Source organism: Chroicocephalus ridibundus, chromosome 8 (assembly GCF_963924245.1).
Source record: "Chroicocephalus ridibundus chromosome 8, bChrRid1.1, whole genome shotgun sequence".
Taxonomy (NCBI): domain Eukaryota; kingdom Metazoa; phylum Chordata; class Aves; order Charadriiformes; family Laridae; genus Chroicocephalus; species Chroicocephalus ridibundus.
The window spans coordinates 35,119,158-35,136,734 of record NC_086291.1 but is presented as its reverse complement, the minus strand read 5'-3'; the positions used below and the strand labels follow the sequence as shown (position 1 = coordinate 35,136,734).

The 17,577-nt window shown below is 42.4% G+C and overlaps 1 protein-coding gene across 3 annotated transcripts in view; it reads right to left on the bottom strand.

Annotated features, from left to right (window-relative positions):
- Positions 1–17,577, bottom strand: part of COP1 (COP1 E3 ubiquitin ligase) — a 137,255-nt gene that overhangs the window by 82,110 nt on the left and 37,568 nt on the right. For all 3 annotated transcript variants that reach the window (XM_063343118.1, XM_063343120.1, XM_063343119.1), the window contains exon 11: positions 15,764–15,899. In XM_063343118.1, the coding sequence (XP_063199188.1) occupies positions 15,764–15,899 (136 nt within the window). The remainder of the gene's footprint in view (positions 1–15,763; positions 15,900–17,577) is intronic.

Here is a 17,577-nt window from a genome sequence, read left to right as displayed (position 1 = left end):
GCAGGGCAAGTTTGTAATAGATATCTATGAAGTTGGAAGTAGAAGCAGTCACCTTATAACAAAATTAAGCTGCAAATGAGAAAAGCCTGAGGTTGTACATGAAACACGTCTGAAAGAAAGGCAGGCAGCAGGTTATAAACAACTAATGTCACTGCTACCTTCGCAGCTTGGAAGGGCTTGAGAGAAATCTATTAGACACCAAGCAGCCAGGGAAGCAGGCCTCCTTCCTAGAAGGAGCTCCTGCCCACAGCCCGTGTCACTGCAGGCAGGGCAGGGTGGATGTGCACATACACCTACCTCCTCTCAGAAGCATCAGCCCCAGGAAGGCACCACTTTGGTACTCCTCCCAGAAAAGGTTTGTGGGTACCATTTCCCCTCAGTCTCCACACTTCTATAACCAGTAGCCAGCTCTTTTCGAGCTTCTTGACTAAGCAGTCAATCTACTACTTTAAGAGGTCTCTTCTGGTGTTCATCCATGTCCTGGGTTGAGTGACACAGGACTAACTTCTCTTCTAATGCTTGGGAAAACTCCACTTTTGGAAGACTCTAGTGTCTGAATTCGTGAAAATATTTACTTTATAGCCAGCTAGGCTGTGTGGGATTCAAGGTCTCAATGTTTTCAAGCCTTGCCAGGTGCAGGGATGAGGAGGAGCATGGCCTGGGCACTTGACCCAGGCTGGCCAGCAGGATTATTTCATACCATGAACATCACATTCGATATAAATTAGAAAGTTTGCTGAGTAGTTTCTCTCTCCCTTGATGACAGTGGTCCAGAGAAACTCCTTGCCCCAGTTCCGGAGCCCTGAGCCCTCTCCCTCCTCCTGAAGCCACAGCACTCTCAGTGTCCCACATTTGCTGTCCTCTGCTGGGAGTACAAAGCTTCCTACTGATAGAATCATCTGAGTATAATTCTTGTATATCTTATATTAGTATCAGGATTAATACTGGTTCTTTAATATTATTGTTAATTGTTTAGTTTTATCCTATTAAATCTATTTATATTTCAACCCTCCTGTTTCCTTGCTTTTCCCAGTTCCCCCTTCTGGGTGGGGAGGGGTCATCGGGTGATAGAATAATCACCTAAACAACAATAAAATGTAATGGGTTTTCTCAAACCATAACAATCCACTCCACAGAGATTCGTTTCAACCTCTGCTGCCCCTATCACATTTCCCCCACCCCACCCCCCCCACCCCCCGGCAAGAAGCCACAGCATTCATGAACCAGGCAACACATTCCGAATGGCAGCAGAGAAAACAGAGTTTACACCGATTCCACATTCACATAACTTGAAAAATCCTGAGAGCAGGGGTATTTAAGGTACCTTTCTACAATTAGAAAGCATTAAACCAATTACAAGAAGAGAGAGAGGGCTCTTTAGGCTGCCCCATAGCTATAACACAGCTAGAATTTTCTACCCCTCAACATAGCTGAGAAGTTGAAGGCACCACAATGCTTTGGGAGGGAAGATAAATTTAAATGCCAACAGAGTTTTCAAGTCCTTTTAAAGGAGATATCATCAAGTTATTTTTAAACTATGTAGAGAAAGGATTGTTGATATGCAGTCTGATGGTATAAAAATAATTCAATAAAACAGCTTGCAACTTGGCCTTTTGACTCAGGCACCTAAACTTCTCTGGCAGGAGATGGTCCCACTCACAACTGCTTGCTCACTTGCTGGAGGAGAAGTGAGCTAGTCAGGTCAAGTCTGCAAAAACTGCAAGCCCCCAAAAAGGCAAAGAAAAGGAATGTGCTTATGGCTGGGGAATCAAGCATGCATCTATTTGATTAAAATGGGTGAGTGGAAGAAGTCATCTAAGCAGCTGCACAGCTTTCCCCCTGCCCCAGATCTATCCTAGTCTAATGCCGTTTTATACAAACAGAACAAAAGCACCATTCAGGCCTGTCTCATCAGCTCACCCTTTTCTGCAGAAGAATTTTATAATCGAAAGCCTCTATAACAATACAATGGGTTCACTTCTACCACAATCTTAATTGAACTGCTGTCTCAGCTCCCGCTCGCTGCCCTGTGGATTCAGGTAAAGAGCAACTAAACTGATGGCAGCGATTCATCTACTTGGATTCAATTTATACCCTTAGCCTTCTGCTGCTGAACTTAAAAAAAAAAATGTATTACAATGTCTAGTAAAAAGCCAAGTTATTAGAACAGAATAGAACCTTTCTCACCTGGCGTGGGTTTGCTTCTCTAGCATTAATTCAATTGAGTATTGAATATTATTATTGAGTATTGAATATTATTATATTGAGTATTGAATATTAATTCAATACAAATGAGTATTTCAATATGTCTATAAAAGTTAACACACCATTTGAAATTAATAAAAAGCATCAACCAATGAAAAAGGATTATCAGACTTGTGACCTTCAAACAGCATCAAAGACACTGCAGGGAGAAAAAGGATGCAGAAATAAACCACCTGTATAGACATTCGTTAGCCATGAGAGAGGCAGGCAAACTCAACACAGCAAGTCCAACGCACACCTTGGCCTCTGTCACCTGTACACAGTCCTGGTACGAGTGCTCTCACCTTCTGCCAGTCAGCTTTTACTAAGGAACTTATGAAGAAAAATATGGACAATCTAAATAGCTAATCAAGTGGATTATTTACCATATAAAATTATTCCTAATATGTGCAAAGCTCTGCTTTCCCCTGGACTAAACAGGATTAGGACAAATAGCCCACTTGCATAGCAACAGTTATTTTGATGGTTTTTCCTACAAGTCTCCTAAACACATTTAGCATTAAGCAAGGCTTATTTGCATTTAACTGGCTTGATGGTATTCCTGTCACTTACTGCTTGAAGTCTTTGTGTCAATGTAAGTGCTTGCTTATGCACAAATTTATCAATATGAAAATTCACAGGAGAACTTAGTTTTATTTTGTCAAAAGGCACAATAGGGCCAGCTCTGAAGAACATCATCATTCTGGTTTGCACGTGATACACTTCTACAGGCTAACTCATTAGCACAATGACAACATGGAAGAGAGTAATAGGAAATACTTTATCCTTTTTGTCAAAAAGGCCATCCAGTCAAGAGATAAACCAGACAGACGCCGGCATCCACTTCATAGGTGGTGAGAGGCACAGTGTCACCAGTGAGCCAAAGCACACACAAAACATGCATGCAACGGCTATTAACATCCTGCTAAAATAAGAACAATGTGTTTTGGTAGCACTATTTTAAGTAGATTTAACATGGGACTGACAACAAATGTTTTCACTATCTCAGAGGGCAGATGGAGCACCAACTGTCTATACGTGCTACAAACCTTCCTCAGTCCTAGCATAAAGCAATCTCCTCTAGAGACAGGAAACCAGTTCCGACATTTCCATTTTTTTAAGGAAGCCCTCAAGATAAAACGATTTAGGTCATTTGAACATCCAGTGCAGTTCCCTTTCAGACGAGCAGTGGTCCTTGCTCCTCAAAGATGTGCACATTAGAAACAATTAGCAATTGTTTCTTTTTTTTTTTTTTCTTTTTTAATCCACTTTTAAACTCCACATTTCTGACCAACAAGACTAGTTGTGTTTTTATAAGGAACCTTTTGGGGACACAAACTCATGGATATTTGATTCATAAATGTACAACAGAATTTACTTATAAAAACAAATTGAAAGGAACCTATTGTTTTGTTCTAGCAAAAATGGAAGAGACTTATCTCCAGTTCCCAAGTCACTGTTTTATTTTTCCTAAGTAGTTAATCACCAGTGTCCTATAGAAATAACACTAAGAACTGCTAGAAAGTAAACACATTCTCAAGGGTTCTGGTTGCTCTGCTGCTTATCTTTAGTCTCAATCTGTGAGATTATAAATCAATTGTTTTATTTAATGCTAAAACCTATGACCTTGGAGAGCACTTGTAGCTAATAAATGGAATTATGAAATAAATTGCTTCTGAAACATGCCTGGAAGCTTGGCTTGATGTTGAGGGTAGGCCAGTGGGGAAACAGTAAAGAATGAGTATTTACCAGTTCTGCCATTGTATAAAGCCTTACTATGTTCACCTCCTGATGGCACGTGCAGTTGTTTCCTACATCCCAGGAGGATGTGCTGGAGTTAGAGAGCGCATACAGATAGGCAACTAAATTGATTAAGGAACAGAACAGCTGCCTTACCGTAAGGGTTATGAACAAGCTGACTGCAAGACCAGTGTTCAACAAGTCATTCAATGCTAGACCCAGGAGGCACTAACCAGGAGATTGATTTGGCACAGATAAGGGGTTTTGCCCCCTCCCAGTCACACTTTAAAAACCACACACAAACACTCCATGTACTTATTGCTGCAAGACATGATGGTGGCATGGTGAACTTGACAACTGTAATCCAGGAACAACTGGTCCATACCAGATGTTAACAGAAATAGATATACCCTTTAGTATGCCTGATGTAATGATTGTGGGTGCTGGGAGACTACAAGAAGACATCCCTACAGGCAGTGACAGGGTTGGCACGCTTCGTGGTCTTCTGCAGGGACATCATGAGGCCAGGTGTCCTCCAAACCGACCCCTGGGGCAGCTCACACTTGAGATTGCAGTTTGAAATGTCCCAGGGATTAGCCTGAAGGGACATCTAGCCCTGCAAGTTTCCATGAGAAATGGGTACATGCTATATCTACTCCTTTAAATCAGGAGATTGGGGGGGGGGGGGGGGGCGGTGCACAGGGCTGCATCTAACTGCATTTGCCTTTAACTGCATCACTAGTTACAGATAAAGGTCTGCAGCCAACTGCTCCTCTTCCCTTTCCATACACACACTCTACAATTGTTACTGTAATGAACCCTGATTTGGTAACGACACCTGTGACCACAGGAGTTGCCATTTCCACAAAGTGGATGACTCAGTCCTTCTCATGGGACTATATATATATATTTTTTCCTCCCTGAATATACCAAAGCCTTTCAGTTCTACCTAATACGGTTCTGTTTCTATTTCTGTACCCCCATCTTGCCGTGGCCCCATATTTAATTGCAACACAGATATATCTTTCTCAGTTTTGGGGGGACTTAATTAGTGGGAAAAAGGAGAGATACAGCAGTTTTGATCGTCCCTTACATCTCTTTGATGTCTTTCTCACTCTATGCTTCCACTCCCTGGCCTCCAAGGGATATCCTGTAAATTCTAACAACCCCAAGTCCCACCGTCTTATAGCCTGATTGCCTGTTTCCAATGCCCATTTTGAGGCATTGAAGTCAAAGATCAGAAATTTAGGTTACAACCCAACATCGTGATCACCAGTGCAGACTGCTCAGCAGCTAGGACCAATACAGAAATTGGTATTAGTATCACATATCTGAGAGACTGTTTTTACAGCAGACTGATACTTTAAGGCAAAGTAATTAGCGTCACTAAGCATGCACTAGCATATTAATTTGTAGTTTTTAAAAACAAAGCTATATTCATGCACAGGAAGCTGCTAGTACAGTGCTGAGATTGTGCGCTCCATCAGCTCAAAGTCTAAACTTCGTCACATATAAAAACAAAGGCTACCGAGACAAAGCATGTGAAGTTTCAATAGCAAGATTGTTTTGCTAGAGCTGTGAGTGGCTAAAATAAAAGATGGATTTATTTAAAAAAAAAAAAAGCAACCATTGCATTAGTTACTCCTCACTCTGGAGCACCACCTAAATAAGGACACTGTTGCTATCCTGAAGCCCTTAATCTGTGCCACAGGGACAAGGATGGATCACAGCTCATTGAATAAACTCCCCAATTCAAACCCCTGTACTACAAAACACATTTTACAAAATATAAACTGAGCAAGTCTACCACAGTTCCAGACATGGTTATGACAATCTCTAATCAGAAAGGACCACTTAAAAGAAAAACGCTTTGATTCTCTACATGGCTATGTGGATCACAGAATAACAGAATGGTAGGCGTTGGCAGGGACCTCTAGAGATCATCTAGTCCAAGCCCCTGCCAGAGCAGGGTCACCCAGAGCAGGTGGCACAGGAACGCGTCCAGGTGGGTTTGGAATGTCTCCAGAGACGGAGACTCCACCACCTCTCTGGGCAGCCTGTTCCAGGGCTCTGCCACCCTCAAAGGAAAAAAGTTCCTCCTCATGTTTAGGTGGAACTTCCCATGCTCCAGTTTGTGCCCATTACTTCTTGTCCTGTCCCCAGGCACCACTGAAAAGAGCCTGGCCCCATCCTCCTGACACCCACCCTTTCCGTATTTATAAGCACGGATAAGATCCCCCCTCAGCCCTCTTTTTTCCAGACTGAAGAAACCCAAATCCCTCAGCCTTTCTTCATGAGAGAGATGTTCCAGTCCCCTCAGCATCTTGGTAGCCCTTTGCTGTCCCCTCTCCAGCAGTTCCCCGTCCTTCTCGAACCAGGGAGCCCAAAACTGGACACAGTACTCCAGGTGCAGCCTCACCAGGGCAGAGCAGAGGGGGAGGATGACCTCCCTCCACCTGCTGGCCACACTCTTCTTGATGCACCCCAGGGTGACCTTGGCCTTCTTGGCCATGAGGGCACATTGCTGGCTCATGGTCATCCTGTTGTCCCCCAGGACTCCCAGGTCTCTTTCCACAGAGCTGCTCTCCAGCAGGACAGCCCCCAACCTGTCCTGGTGCAGGGGGTTATTCCTCCCCAGGTGCAGCACCCTACCCTTGCCCTTGTTGAATTTCATAAGGTTCCTCTCTGCCCAGCTCTCCAGCCTGTCCAGGTCTCTCTGTATGGTGGCACAGCCTTCCAGTGTGTCAGCCACACCCCACAGCTTTGTGTCATCGGCAAACTTGCTGAGGGTGCACTCTATCCCCTCATCCAGGTCATTGATGAATATATTGAAGAGGACTGGACCCAGTACTGACCCCTGGGGAACACCACTCGTCACTGGTCTCCAACTAGACTCTGTGCCCCTAATCCTGACCCTCTGAGCTCTGTCTTTCAACCAGTTTTTAATCCACCCCACTGGCCATTCATCTAATCCACTCTTCCTAAGCTTCCCTATGAGGATGCTGTGGGAGACTGTGTTGAAAGCCTTGCTGAAGTCAAAGTAGACAACATTCACTGCCCTACCCTCATCTATCCATCCAGTCATTCCATCATAGAAGGCTATCAGATTAGTCAGCCATGATTTCCCCTTTGTGAGTCCACGTTGACTACTTCCAGTAGCTTTCTTTTCCTCCACATGCCTTGAGATGACTCCCAGAACGAGCTGTTCCATCATCTTTCCAGGGATGGAGCTGAGGCTGACTGGCCCGTAGTTCCCCGGGTCCTCCTTCTTGCCCTTTTTGAAGACTGGCGTGACATTGGCTTTCCTCCAGTCCTCAGGCACCTCGCCTGTTCTCCGGGACCTTTCAAAGATGATGGAGAGCGGCCCAGCAATGACTTCCACCAGTTCCCTCAGCACTCCCGGGTGCATCCCATCAGGACCCATGGACTTGTGGACATCTAATTGACTTAAATTGATCTCTCACTTGATCCTCCTCAACCAAGGGGAAGTCTTCCTCCATCCAGACTTTCCCTGTTAGTTTCTCCAGAGCCTGGGACTCCTGAGGGCTGTCCCGAGCAGTAAAGACAAGAGCAAAAACGCATTCAGTAACTCCACCTTCTTCGCATCCTCTGTCTCATTCAACAGCAGGCCCACAATTTCTCTAGTTTTCCTTTGGCCTCCAATATACTTGAAGAAGCCCTTCCTGTTGAGCTTGACATCCCTTGCCAGGTTTAATTCCAAGGAGGCCTTGGCTTTCCTCATTTCATCCCTGCATGCTCTGACGGCATTCTTGTAATCTTGCACAAGTAGTCAGTCCCTTCTTCCACTTACTGTAAACTTCCTTCTTCCACTTGAAGTTTTTTTTAGAAGCTCACTGTTCAACCACGCAGGTCGCCTTCATCCTTCGTCCGATTTCTTACTCTTAGGGATACACTTGGAGAGCGGGGTGTTTGAATATCAACCAGCTCTCTTGAGACCTCCTGCCTTCCAGAGCCATAGCCCATGGGATCTCTCCAAGCAGTTTCTTGAAGAAGTCAAAGTTAGCCCTCCTGAAGTCCAAGGTTGTGATTTTACTTCTTGTTGTTTTGTGAATACAAAACATAGATAAAGTAATATATAAATTAATTGTATAAACAAGATTCCACTTAAATGCACAGAGGAAACACCTTCATCCTTAAGAATCACATTAATTTAGGTTAGATGTGACCCCCAGATTACCAGAAAATTACCAGAAAATTGGCCTCTCAATGGATCAGATTCAAGTCTAATGGAAGTCTAATGAAAACCATGGGACAGAGGACTCCAAGCTATTTCAGACTGATCCCATTCCTTGGAGCTGTTTGTGATATTCCAGCTCCAGAAGTTCAGACTCAGCAGACTCGGTTGCCTAATCAGACCCTGAACCTGATCTCCTCTAAATACAACCCAAAATCTCCCAGGAAGCCCTGCCAGACTTCCAGCCTTGTCTATAAGACACTACAGCTAGAGACAACCTGTTTTGTTTTTTTTTTTCATACATGTATACAGGGGAACCTGGCTTAATTAGCACTAATGATGAGAAAACCTACAGGGAACTACTGAATTTTGCATGCAACAGAACAAAGTGTATTGATAAAAAGCCACTTTGCTGCTAGGCAATGCTCTTCTGCATGCTGAAGAGAAGATGACGACAATCCCCGAGTTTATATGCCAGATACACAGAAGTACAATAAGCCAAAGCCGCTGCAAACAACTACCATGCAAGTTAATGAGGACTAGATTCAGTTTTTCCACAAACACCATTTTAAATAAGCTAGAGTAGGGAAACATTAACTAAAAATGCCAACAGTTTCTTATGACACTATTTAAAATTCAAGCCAAATGATCAGTCTGCCTGCTGTAATATTTCAAGGTAACCCACCTACCTTTGAAAACCAGGATCTGCCACTTTACCCAGCTGGACTAATACACTGTAGGTGATGAATAGTTCTGACAGTAGCAGGAACACAGCCTCGACAGCACAAATTACTAAGGTGGAAGAGGTTTTAAGTCTCCAAACATACTCAGCTGTCTTCTTTCTGCATTCAAATTTGGGAAACGAAATTTCTAGACAGGAAGGTGGCAGACTCCGCCCAAGCTGTATAAGGAGCAGGTTTGAGGGAGGAGACTCCGCTCCACACCAGTGTCTGCACAGTAGTACCATCTTATCAGTCTTATAGCATTAAGTAGGAAGGAACTCAATCAGTTGTGATAGATACTGAAGTGCCTACTAAATATAAGGCCATTCAAAAGCTTGCAAGCTTGTTTTCAAGCCACCACATTTATTACTACACCAAAAAGGATTTTATTTCTTCAAAACTGAGCATGGCTGCTGCAGACAGAGCTGAAGTGGCCAAGGAACAAATATATCTGAAAGAGCTCAGCACAGGGAACCTACATCCATACTTGGACTGTAAACAACACAGCCCATCCATAGGCTCCAATTATTCCCTCATGATTTGGCTGCAGCAGCTGGAGGCATTACTGCCTCCAGCCGACCACATTGCCAGAGGTCCCATTTCTCAAACAAATCACTGCCATTCCAGTGCCCCGTTACACAGGCTGCTATATTATTAACCCAAACCTCCAAATGCACCCAACACTGCCATCAGGTCTTCTGCCAGACATCCCACAGCAGAGCACCAGGAGGGACAGCTGGAGACAGTAACCTCTTTAGGCATCTCCTCTCAATCCGACAGGCACCACAAGTCAGGGCACCAGCCTTCATAAATACCGAGTCCATACACCGCACATGAACTGTCTTGAGGAGCCAAAGAACAGGCTGGGGCAACTAACTCTGATGGTCCTGCTGCCTGGTAATGACAGAATGGGGTTAAAAAAACCCAAACATCTGAAGCATTTTTCATCCAACTGCCAAATCTGTTTCAGGAGATTGTTTTGATGGCATTTTGAATCTTTTTTGGTCAGTATTTCGTATGCTATTTAACTATTCTGTTGAAAGATCAGAAGGTACTGACGAATAGCCTTCATTTAACAGTTTGATATAGAAAGAAACTTGATCTGTCTTCTTGCACAAATGTATACCCACACTTGCATATAATCCAGTAAGAACATATGTCACTTCATAACTTTTTCTACAGAACACATGAACTGTTCTGAGGAGCCATATGCAGTGTATAAATTCCAAGCATCTCTGTCTCAGAGTCTGCATTTATTAATACAGGCAATATTAGTAATCATTAGCTCAAGTGTCTTCTCCAGGCTGAGCTACTCATGAGGTGGTTTTTTTTTTTTCCTTAGAACTGTTTATACCCACACTCTACACTTTTGCATGCCTTAACACACCACCTCAATATATTATTTTTTTTCAACTATCTACCATTTAACAGATGAGCTCCTCTAGCTAGCAAGGAAGGAACAAAAAAAAAAAAAAAAGAGTCTAAAGGCATGCTAATGCTTTTCAGATAATTACCTCCTAGCAAATTTAGGCATTTCGCACAAATGCAGCTAAAGAATTAAACAATACTAATAAGCTACAGAAATTCATGTTCTATTAATAACAGACTTGTTTCTTCAAGCAGACGCAGCGTCCCCACAGCCACCAGGTTTACTTTCCAGGTCAGGACTGGAGATATGTGCAGACATGCTCTTTTCTGGTTTCAGAGTCCCTTTTGGTACTACCGGCCTGTCCTGGGGACTTGAAGGGCTATGTTACAGAGTTGAGAGTACCTCTGAACTCTGAATTCACAGATCTGAATTGACATCTGTATAACTCTTCTGCTGGTACGAGTCACATTTAGTTTCTGCTCAAGGGATCCAGACCACAATTATGTACTAGCAAATCTATCAGTTCTGCACTCCAGAGAAAAAGAAGGGAAAGCAAGGGAAAGGCTCTGCACTTGACTCATCTCTAATTTAACAAAATACCATTTCAGCCCCAGACAATCTCTGGTCTATGGGCCAAAACCTCAGATGAAGTAAGGCAAGAGAACCACAACAGAAAGACAAACTTCAAGTAGGTTCAGGGTATTACACTTCAAGTTTCCTCAGCCACTTTGCAGTTCAGGTCTCTATCCAAGCATTTATTTCTTCCTTCCAGTTGTGGGAACAGTCCAAGTAAGACAGATCCATCTGCAGTTTTGAGCTGCCACTTGTAAATAAGAGTCTATTAAAAAAATGATTGATTTAACAGACTGTAAGAAAAATTCAGCCAATCTCATTTCTCATCTTCTCAAGGAGCAGCAGCTACTGTACTTGGAAACATAATCCTGTTAAGAATAAACCCACTTACATTTATTTCATTTATCTTTACCACCAAGATAGAAGCATTGCTGGTCACTAGCTTAATGAAATGGCTCATCTAATCCTAGCCAGACCAGGGCATAAAAAAAATGAAATAAAGAGCTTGTTACAGTAGACACAGAACTAAAAGGTACCTTGTTAAAGTCTAGATCTGAGAATTTATATGGACAAGTAACTGTAGTCCAAAGTAAAAAGGGGAACAAAAAAAATAGGATGGTTCAATAAATACATGGAAAGCAAACTCCTAACAGATGTTTTTTCTTTTAAGATCACCTTTGAAGAAAGGACTTCGGGTCACATTACTGAAAGGGTCAACACACAAAAAATAATACAGTCTTGAAACCAGCTTAACTATATTGTTTGAATGCTAAGAGAAACCTCTTCATATCTTGTTCATTACTTAGAGGTAATGGAATAACAAGTGAGCAATGGGGGGGGGAAAAGGAATAATGGACCCCAAAAGCAAGATGCAGTTTTTGAATACTGTCTCAAGATTCAACAGACAAGTTGAATAAGGTTTCAGCAGCCAAACCCAAGCTGTTTCTTTCTATCTCTGTAAATCACTACTCCTTCAGATAAATATAATCAGCCTTGGCTATCCAAAGCCCTTTGGATGTCAGAGAAATGGTAAGCTAACCCTTCTGGGTTAGCCTTCAAGTTCTTCTGCATGTGAAGTCTGAGCAGACACGAAGAACCCACACTATTCACCCCCGAACCTCAGGGCCTCTGGGAACAACATACTCATGTTTCCATCAGACATGGGAACCACCTGGCAGGCAGAAACAGCTTTCTGATAACCAGGTTTCAGACAGATATCTTGCTGTAGTCTGTTTCTTGGATTTTTTCTGTTCTTTTAAAATATGAAAGACTGCCACATTATTCTCTGAAGGCCCCTGACATTGCTAAAGCAATTTTCTACATAAATCATTGCAATGCTAACGCTGCAGTTTACAGACCCATCTTCAAAAGAAAGCCTTTACTACTTACTGCCACAGCAAGCGGGGAGAAGAAAAGTTAAGGTCTGATGACTGCTCTGTCTGGGGGGCATAATAAATGGAAAATTTATTCCTTGGCCCAATTCTAACAAAACTTAATATACTTATGAAAACCATGTAAATACTTTGTACTTAGGAGAACTGAGCGTATAAAGAAAACATTTAGCGTATTGAGGTACGTGTACATTCACACTGCAAGCATGCTGGAAGCACCCCAGATGTTAAAGCAACCAGCAATAGCAAAGCCTTGAACATGTTTTCCCTGAACATTCCTATCTGTTAATCGTTTTTTCTAGAAGCAAATAAGTGGGGGGGGGGGGAAGGACGGACTGAGGGTTGTAAGTTTTGCTTGTGATCATGTTTCTAAACAAGGTAAGGAAGCTCTCCCTCACTGGGCTTATGATCTTGCTGTGAACACCTTTCCAAATCAGGCCATGAGCCTGTGATGGAAGATGCTAAGCTTTGCTACCAGCCTTGTATCAGTCCCTCATCCCCTGCCCATCTCCCGCCTGCAGCCCCACGCTGCTGGCACTGCGACTGATGGCTGCCACCATGCGGATGCTGAGCAGCCACCGCAGAGCCACCAGCCCAGCAAGGCTCAGCGCAGGTCCCTCGGGTAACCTCCCTGCCAGGCTGGGGAAACCTGCAATGCTCTGCTTTCCACTTCCATTGGCTCGTCCCTTCATCCCAAAAGGCAACTGTAGCTCTCCTACTATGGCACCAGAATTTTTATAGTAATACAACCTACGTAGTGTTGTTAATGGCCTTTTATTAATCCTCGAGAAGTCCAGACACTCATAAACCTACTTGTGGCAAGGCACTCCGAAGTGTACTGTTGCTGCTCAGTTTCAGGTTTTCGGGATATTTACATAGAGCCTTTAATTATACTTTTTATCCTGTTACCATAAACCCTGTTTTATTTCCCTTCGAAACAAACATGAAGGTTTTGCAGATAGAGAACGTATTCCCATCTTCTTCGTTTGCAAACATAAAGCTAATACATCTTAAAAACCTCCTTATTTAAGCCAGCAGAGCTTTTGGAATGCAGTGCATGAACTTCAGATAGGGTTAAAGCAATGCAAGCCAAACCCACTGATATCCTGTCTGTTTGTAACAGCAGTTTATTTTTTTTAGAAAACAAACTAAGTTGAGTAGAAGGAAGTTTAACTTCTGGTCATTCCTACTTTTATTCTTAATCACAATATCTCTTTAAAGTACTTTTTCAAAAATTGGAGGATTCCTTACTTATTAACCTTATATTTGCTTTGTATTTAAATGCATTTGTCTCAAGAGCATCAGCTAAGCAGCAAGACTTGCTTTTTGTCATTATTTCATCGGTGTTTCCTACAACATGCCCAGGAACACCTTCAGAACACTGTGCAGTCAGGCAGATAAAACTTTTCACAGCATTTCACTCAGTTAAAAAAGCCTTTTAAAGCACTCCAATAACTAATTTGGACCATCTTCAGGTACTTAAAGCTGCTCTATTATCTTAAGCTGCCATCACCAAGACACACACCTCATTTAGCTTCACAGACTCTCTCTGAACTTGAGCCTATTAATTTGGATGAAGAACAATGGTGACCACAGAAGTGTGTTGGCCAACACACATTACATGTAAACTCTTGATTAATAAATTCAAACTTTAAAGGAACTGTTTGGATAGCCAGAAGCTAACAAGAGGTACGGTGGCAGCCCACTCAACAGTCCTGCATTATCAAAGCACTTCAGGACACGCTCAAATGTGAACGGTATTACTCAGCCCACATCCTAAAACCGCTAAAAATGTCTTAAATGCTTTTATAAATAAAAAGCATGAGAAGGGGAGAATATTGAATCGTAAGCCAAGTTATTTTTCAGTTAAATGCATCTAGCTACCAATTCTAGCACTGGCTTGGAGGGAGGCCTCACAAGATGCATACTTTTCAAACATACATTTCACCCAAGAACTATAATGCCTTCAACATAGGAGTGAAATTTACTGCCATTCCAGCATTTTCTAACCACATACCACAAAAATGCTGGTTTTGCAGAATGTCAAGGAGAAGAAAGGGCAGAGGAACAACATCCAATCCATGCTGAACTTGGTAGCTGAGGAAGTTTGTCTACATTGCAGTGAGATTCCCATCTGCATTTCATTGCAGCTAGTGTGAACCCAATTGGTGCAGGTTAAACATACATCAGATCAGTGATTATTCTGTTCTGACCTCTGTGACTATGTCGGACATTATACATTCCTGCTACATATTGCAGTAGTTAAGGAATCAATGCTGCTTTAAAAAAGTATTCTATGCTTCACATGCTTTCATTTCTTTGCATAGTGCAGATTTCTTGGGGTCTTTCAACAAACATTCAAGATGTTCAGTCTCTGTGCAAACAGCCCCTTCGTAAGACATTAGCCTGAGGCTCAGAAAACCCAAAACCCAAAAGTCAAAAAAACAGTTCAATTCTTCATGTCATTGTCATGTTTCTTTCAAGACCTCAGGCATGGCCTCTTTCGATCTCCTGCTCACCATGTATAAAACAGAGATGAAAATACTCTTTTCCCTCAAAAGGTTGCTGTGAACAAACACATTTAAATTTGTGAAACATGCCTGTAAGAAGCTAATGAGCCCTGCATATACGCCACATAGAAAAGATTTCCTAGTTAATATGTTGCATCATTTTTTCCACCATCAACAACTCAAAACAAGCTACCACAGACTAATTAAATCCCCCAGGGTATGCATCCACAGCTGCTGAAACTAGTTTAAGGTTGTTGGCAGGTCCCAGCCTCTCCCTATCCTGTGTGCCCTCTTTAGCCCTTAAGGGAGCTGGTTCATGGACCTAAATGGGAAGAAACTAATTCTGTTGAAAGACAGTCAATAGCATTTTCCCAGCTTAAGTGTCCAAACTGGTCCATGGGAGGCTCAGACGAGCTTCAGCAAGGGTGCCCAGGACATGACCACCCCACACAGCAGGGGATAGAGACTTGGTGTTGGCAAGAACAGAGCTGTTGAGTTGGCTTTACCGCAACCACCTCCTCACTACTGTTTAGCACAGTAAACAGAGCTTGCAATGCTTAAGAGCTCAAGCAATCACAAACTCAGTTATTTCATATTTGCCATTACAACTGGATCCACAAACAATATTTGAAACCACCACAGATTCTTAAAGCTACCAACACCAAGCAAGATGGATATTTCTTAAAATGTTAGAACTGCATCGCTTACAACACAACTATACTAACACGAAGAGGACATCAGGCTTCGTGCTTTATCACGACAGCTCCAGATACTCACTGGCACCTCAAAGGTTCTGCATTCGGTCTTGACCAACACCAACAGAAATAAGAGGCACCACTGTGGTACTTGAGTGACATCGCAGATCAATGATAATCACACATTCGAAAAACTATTTTTGGGAAGTGACTACAAAGCATTATGTATGTACAAACCATAACTTGTTTAATATGGGTTATTAACTCAGCCTCAGCAGCTTGCATCAGCATAAGATGCACTGTCAGAGACACAGTATGTCTTACCTGGATACTATGCTGGAGCCATTGTAGAGGTCACTAGCGTAAGACAGTGTTGCCAGGGGTCGGACAGAATTGTAGCGCGTGAACTTGGATAGACACTCCTGAAACTCATCCAGCTGGCTTGTGGTTCTGCTGTCATCTAGGGAGAGGCAGCAGCGTTAGGGAGAACAGAAACAGAGTGAGAAGATAAACTCAACATCAAACAAAAAAAAAATAATCAAGATGTATGTCTTCACATGACACTACCTCTGCTTGTTGTCTAGGGAGGTTCTCTCTCACCTCTAGCATTCCACAAAGGCAGTGTGATTTTTCAGAGCACAAATTAAGTCTTTCCACTGCAACGCTGGGTGAACCTACCGTGCCTAGAGATGAGAAGTATAGCCTTCCTGGTAGATAAGCTCATTTATTTTATTCAAATTCAGAGCCCATGGACCACATAGATTATTAACAAAAAACCTTAAAGCGTATCAAAGTGCATTGTGAAGAACATGTCTGGTTTTCTATGGAGGTGAAAGTATATTCCTTTCCCCGTGCTTCAGTTACAACATGCCTACATTTGGTGTCAATTACAGCATATCTTTGGTGTCAGTTTAGTAAAAAAATATTTGTCTTGTTACTTCAAAACCAACAGAGCTAAGGAAGAGTTGTTTCAGGGCTGGAGAAGGAAGACAAGCATGAAACCAGAAGACTCCCTGTACTCTTAAGTTTTGCGAAAATTATGACCTTCACCAGACAAGGTGAAATTGAGCCAGCTTGAATAACGATGATAAATATTCTGTGGAAAATGGAACAGTTTTACTGCAAAAGTTAAAACTAAATTTCAATGTAGACAGCTGAAAGTCATTCCCCGACTCCTCAGAAGTTCCAGTTTTTCTCAGGATGAACACAACATTATGTAAACCATTTTAAAATTTAGTATTTCCTAAATAAAGAAAAATTCCTAGCTTCTGGTGATGCGACATGGGCGCTATCACACATCTGCAGTCAAACATTATGTAGAGTCTTCAGGCTTTGTAAAAACTCCCAGAATTTGCCACAATTCTCCCTTTCCTCCTCTAACCCTCCCACATTCATTTTGTCTTTTTGCACCGGAGCAATGTAAGGGACCTACAGCTACAGCTGCTCTCACAGCACTAACACCCAGCGCCGTGGTTTACAGGTAGGACAGTTTGCACATCAGGTTAATGCACACGTTGCCTCCTGTTAAACCACAGCATCCACTGCAGCAGCGGAGAAGCCATACACTCAACACGCTCATGCAGCTGAGATCAAGTTCCACCCACTGGTTAAGTTATCCTTATTTATTTCCTTATCAGCAGCATAAGGAAGTGACAAAACTCCACTTATTAGAAAGCCTTGGAAACACCAGGATGAAAAAAATGAAGGCTGATCTATAAAAGCAAGACACATCTGTGATTTCTTGTGGGAAAACAGAGAGAATAATCACTTTCTGCACTCTGGTAATTCCTTGCCATCAGATGTTATTATCTTACTCTACACTTGTAAGGCATTTTGAATTGTCCCTTATACACTATTTAATGTTTGATCATATAAAGGAACAATGAAAGCCGGTAATTAGCATGTTATGTTTAAGAGTACTAGAATATGCATTACCCATGTCAGACAGATCAAAAGGGGCAAAATGAATGAAGTACTGCTCCAAATTAAAATCATCAGCACCTGACCACTACAGGAAACAGTTCAAGAAGCAGCATGCAAACATCAGCCAGTGTTTTTCAAAGACCTTTTCCTCCTTAAGGAAGGAGGAAACTTAAAGGAATTAAGTATTTAAGGAGGAAATAAAAGAAAGGAAACTT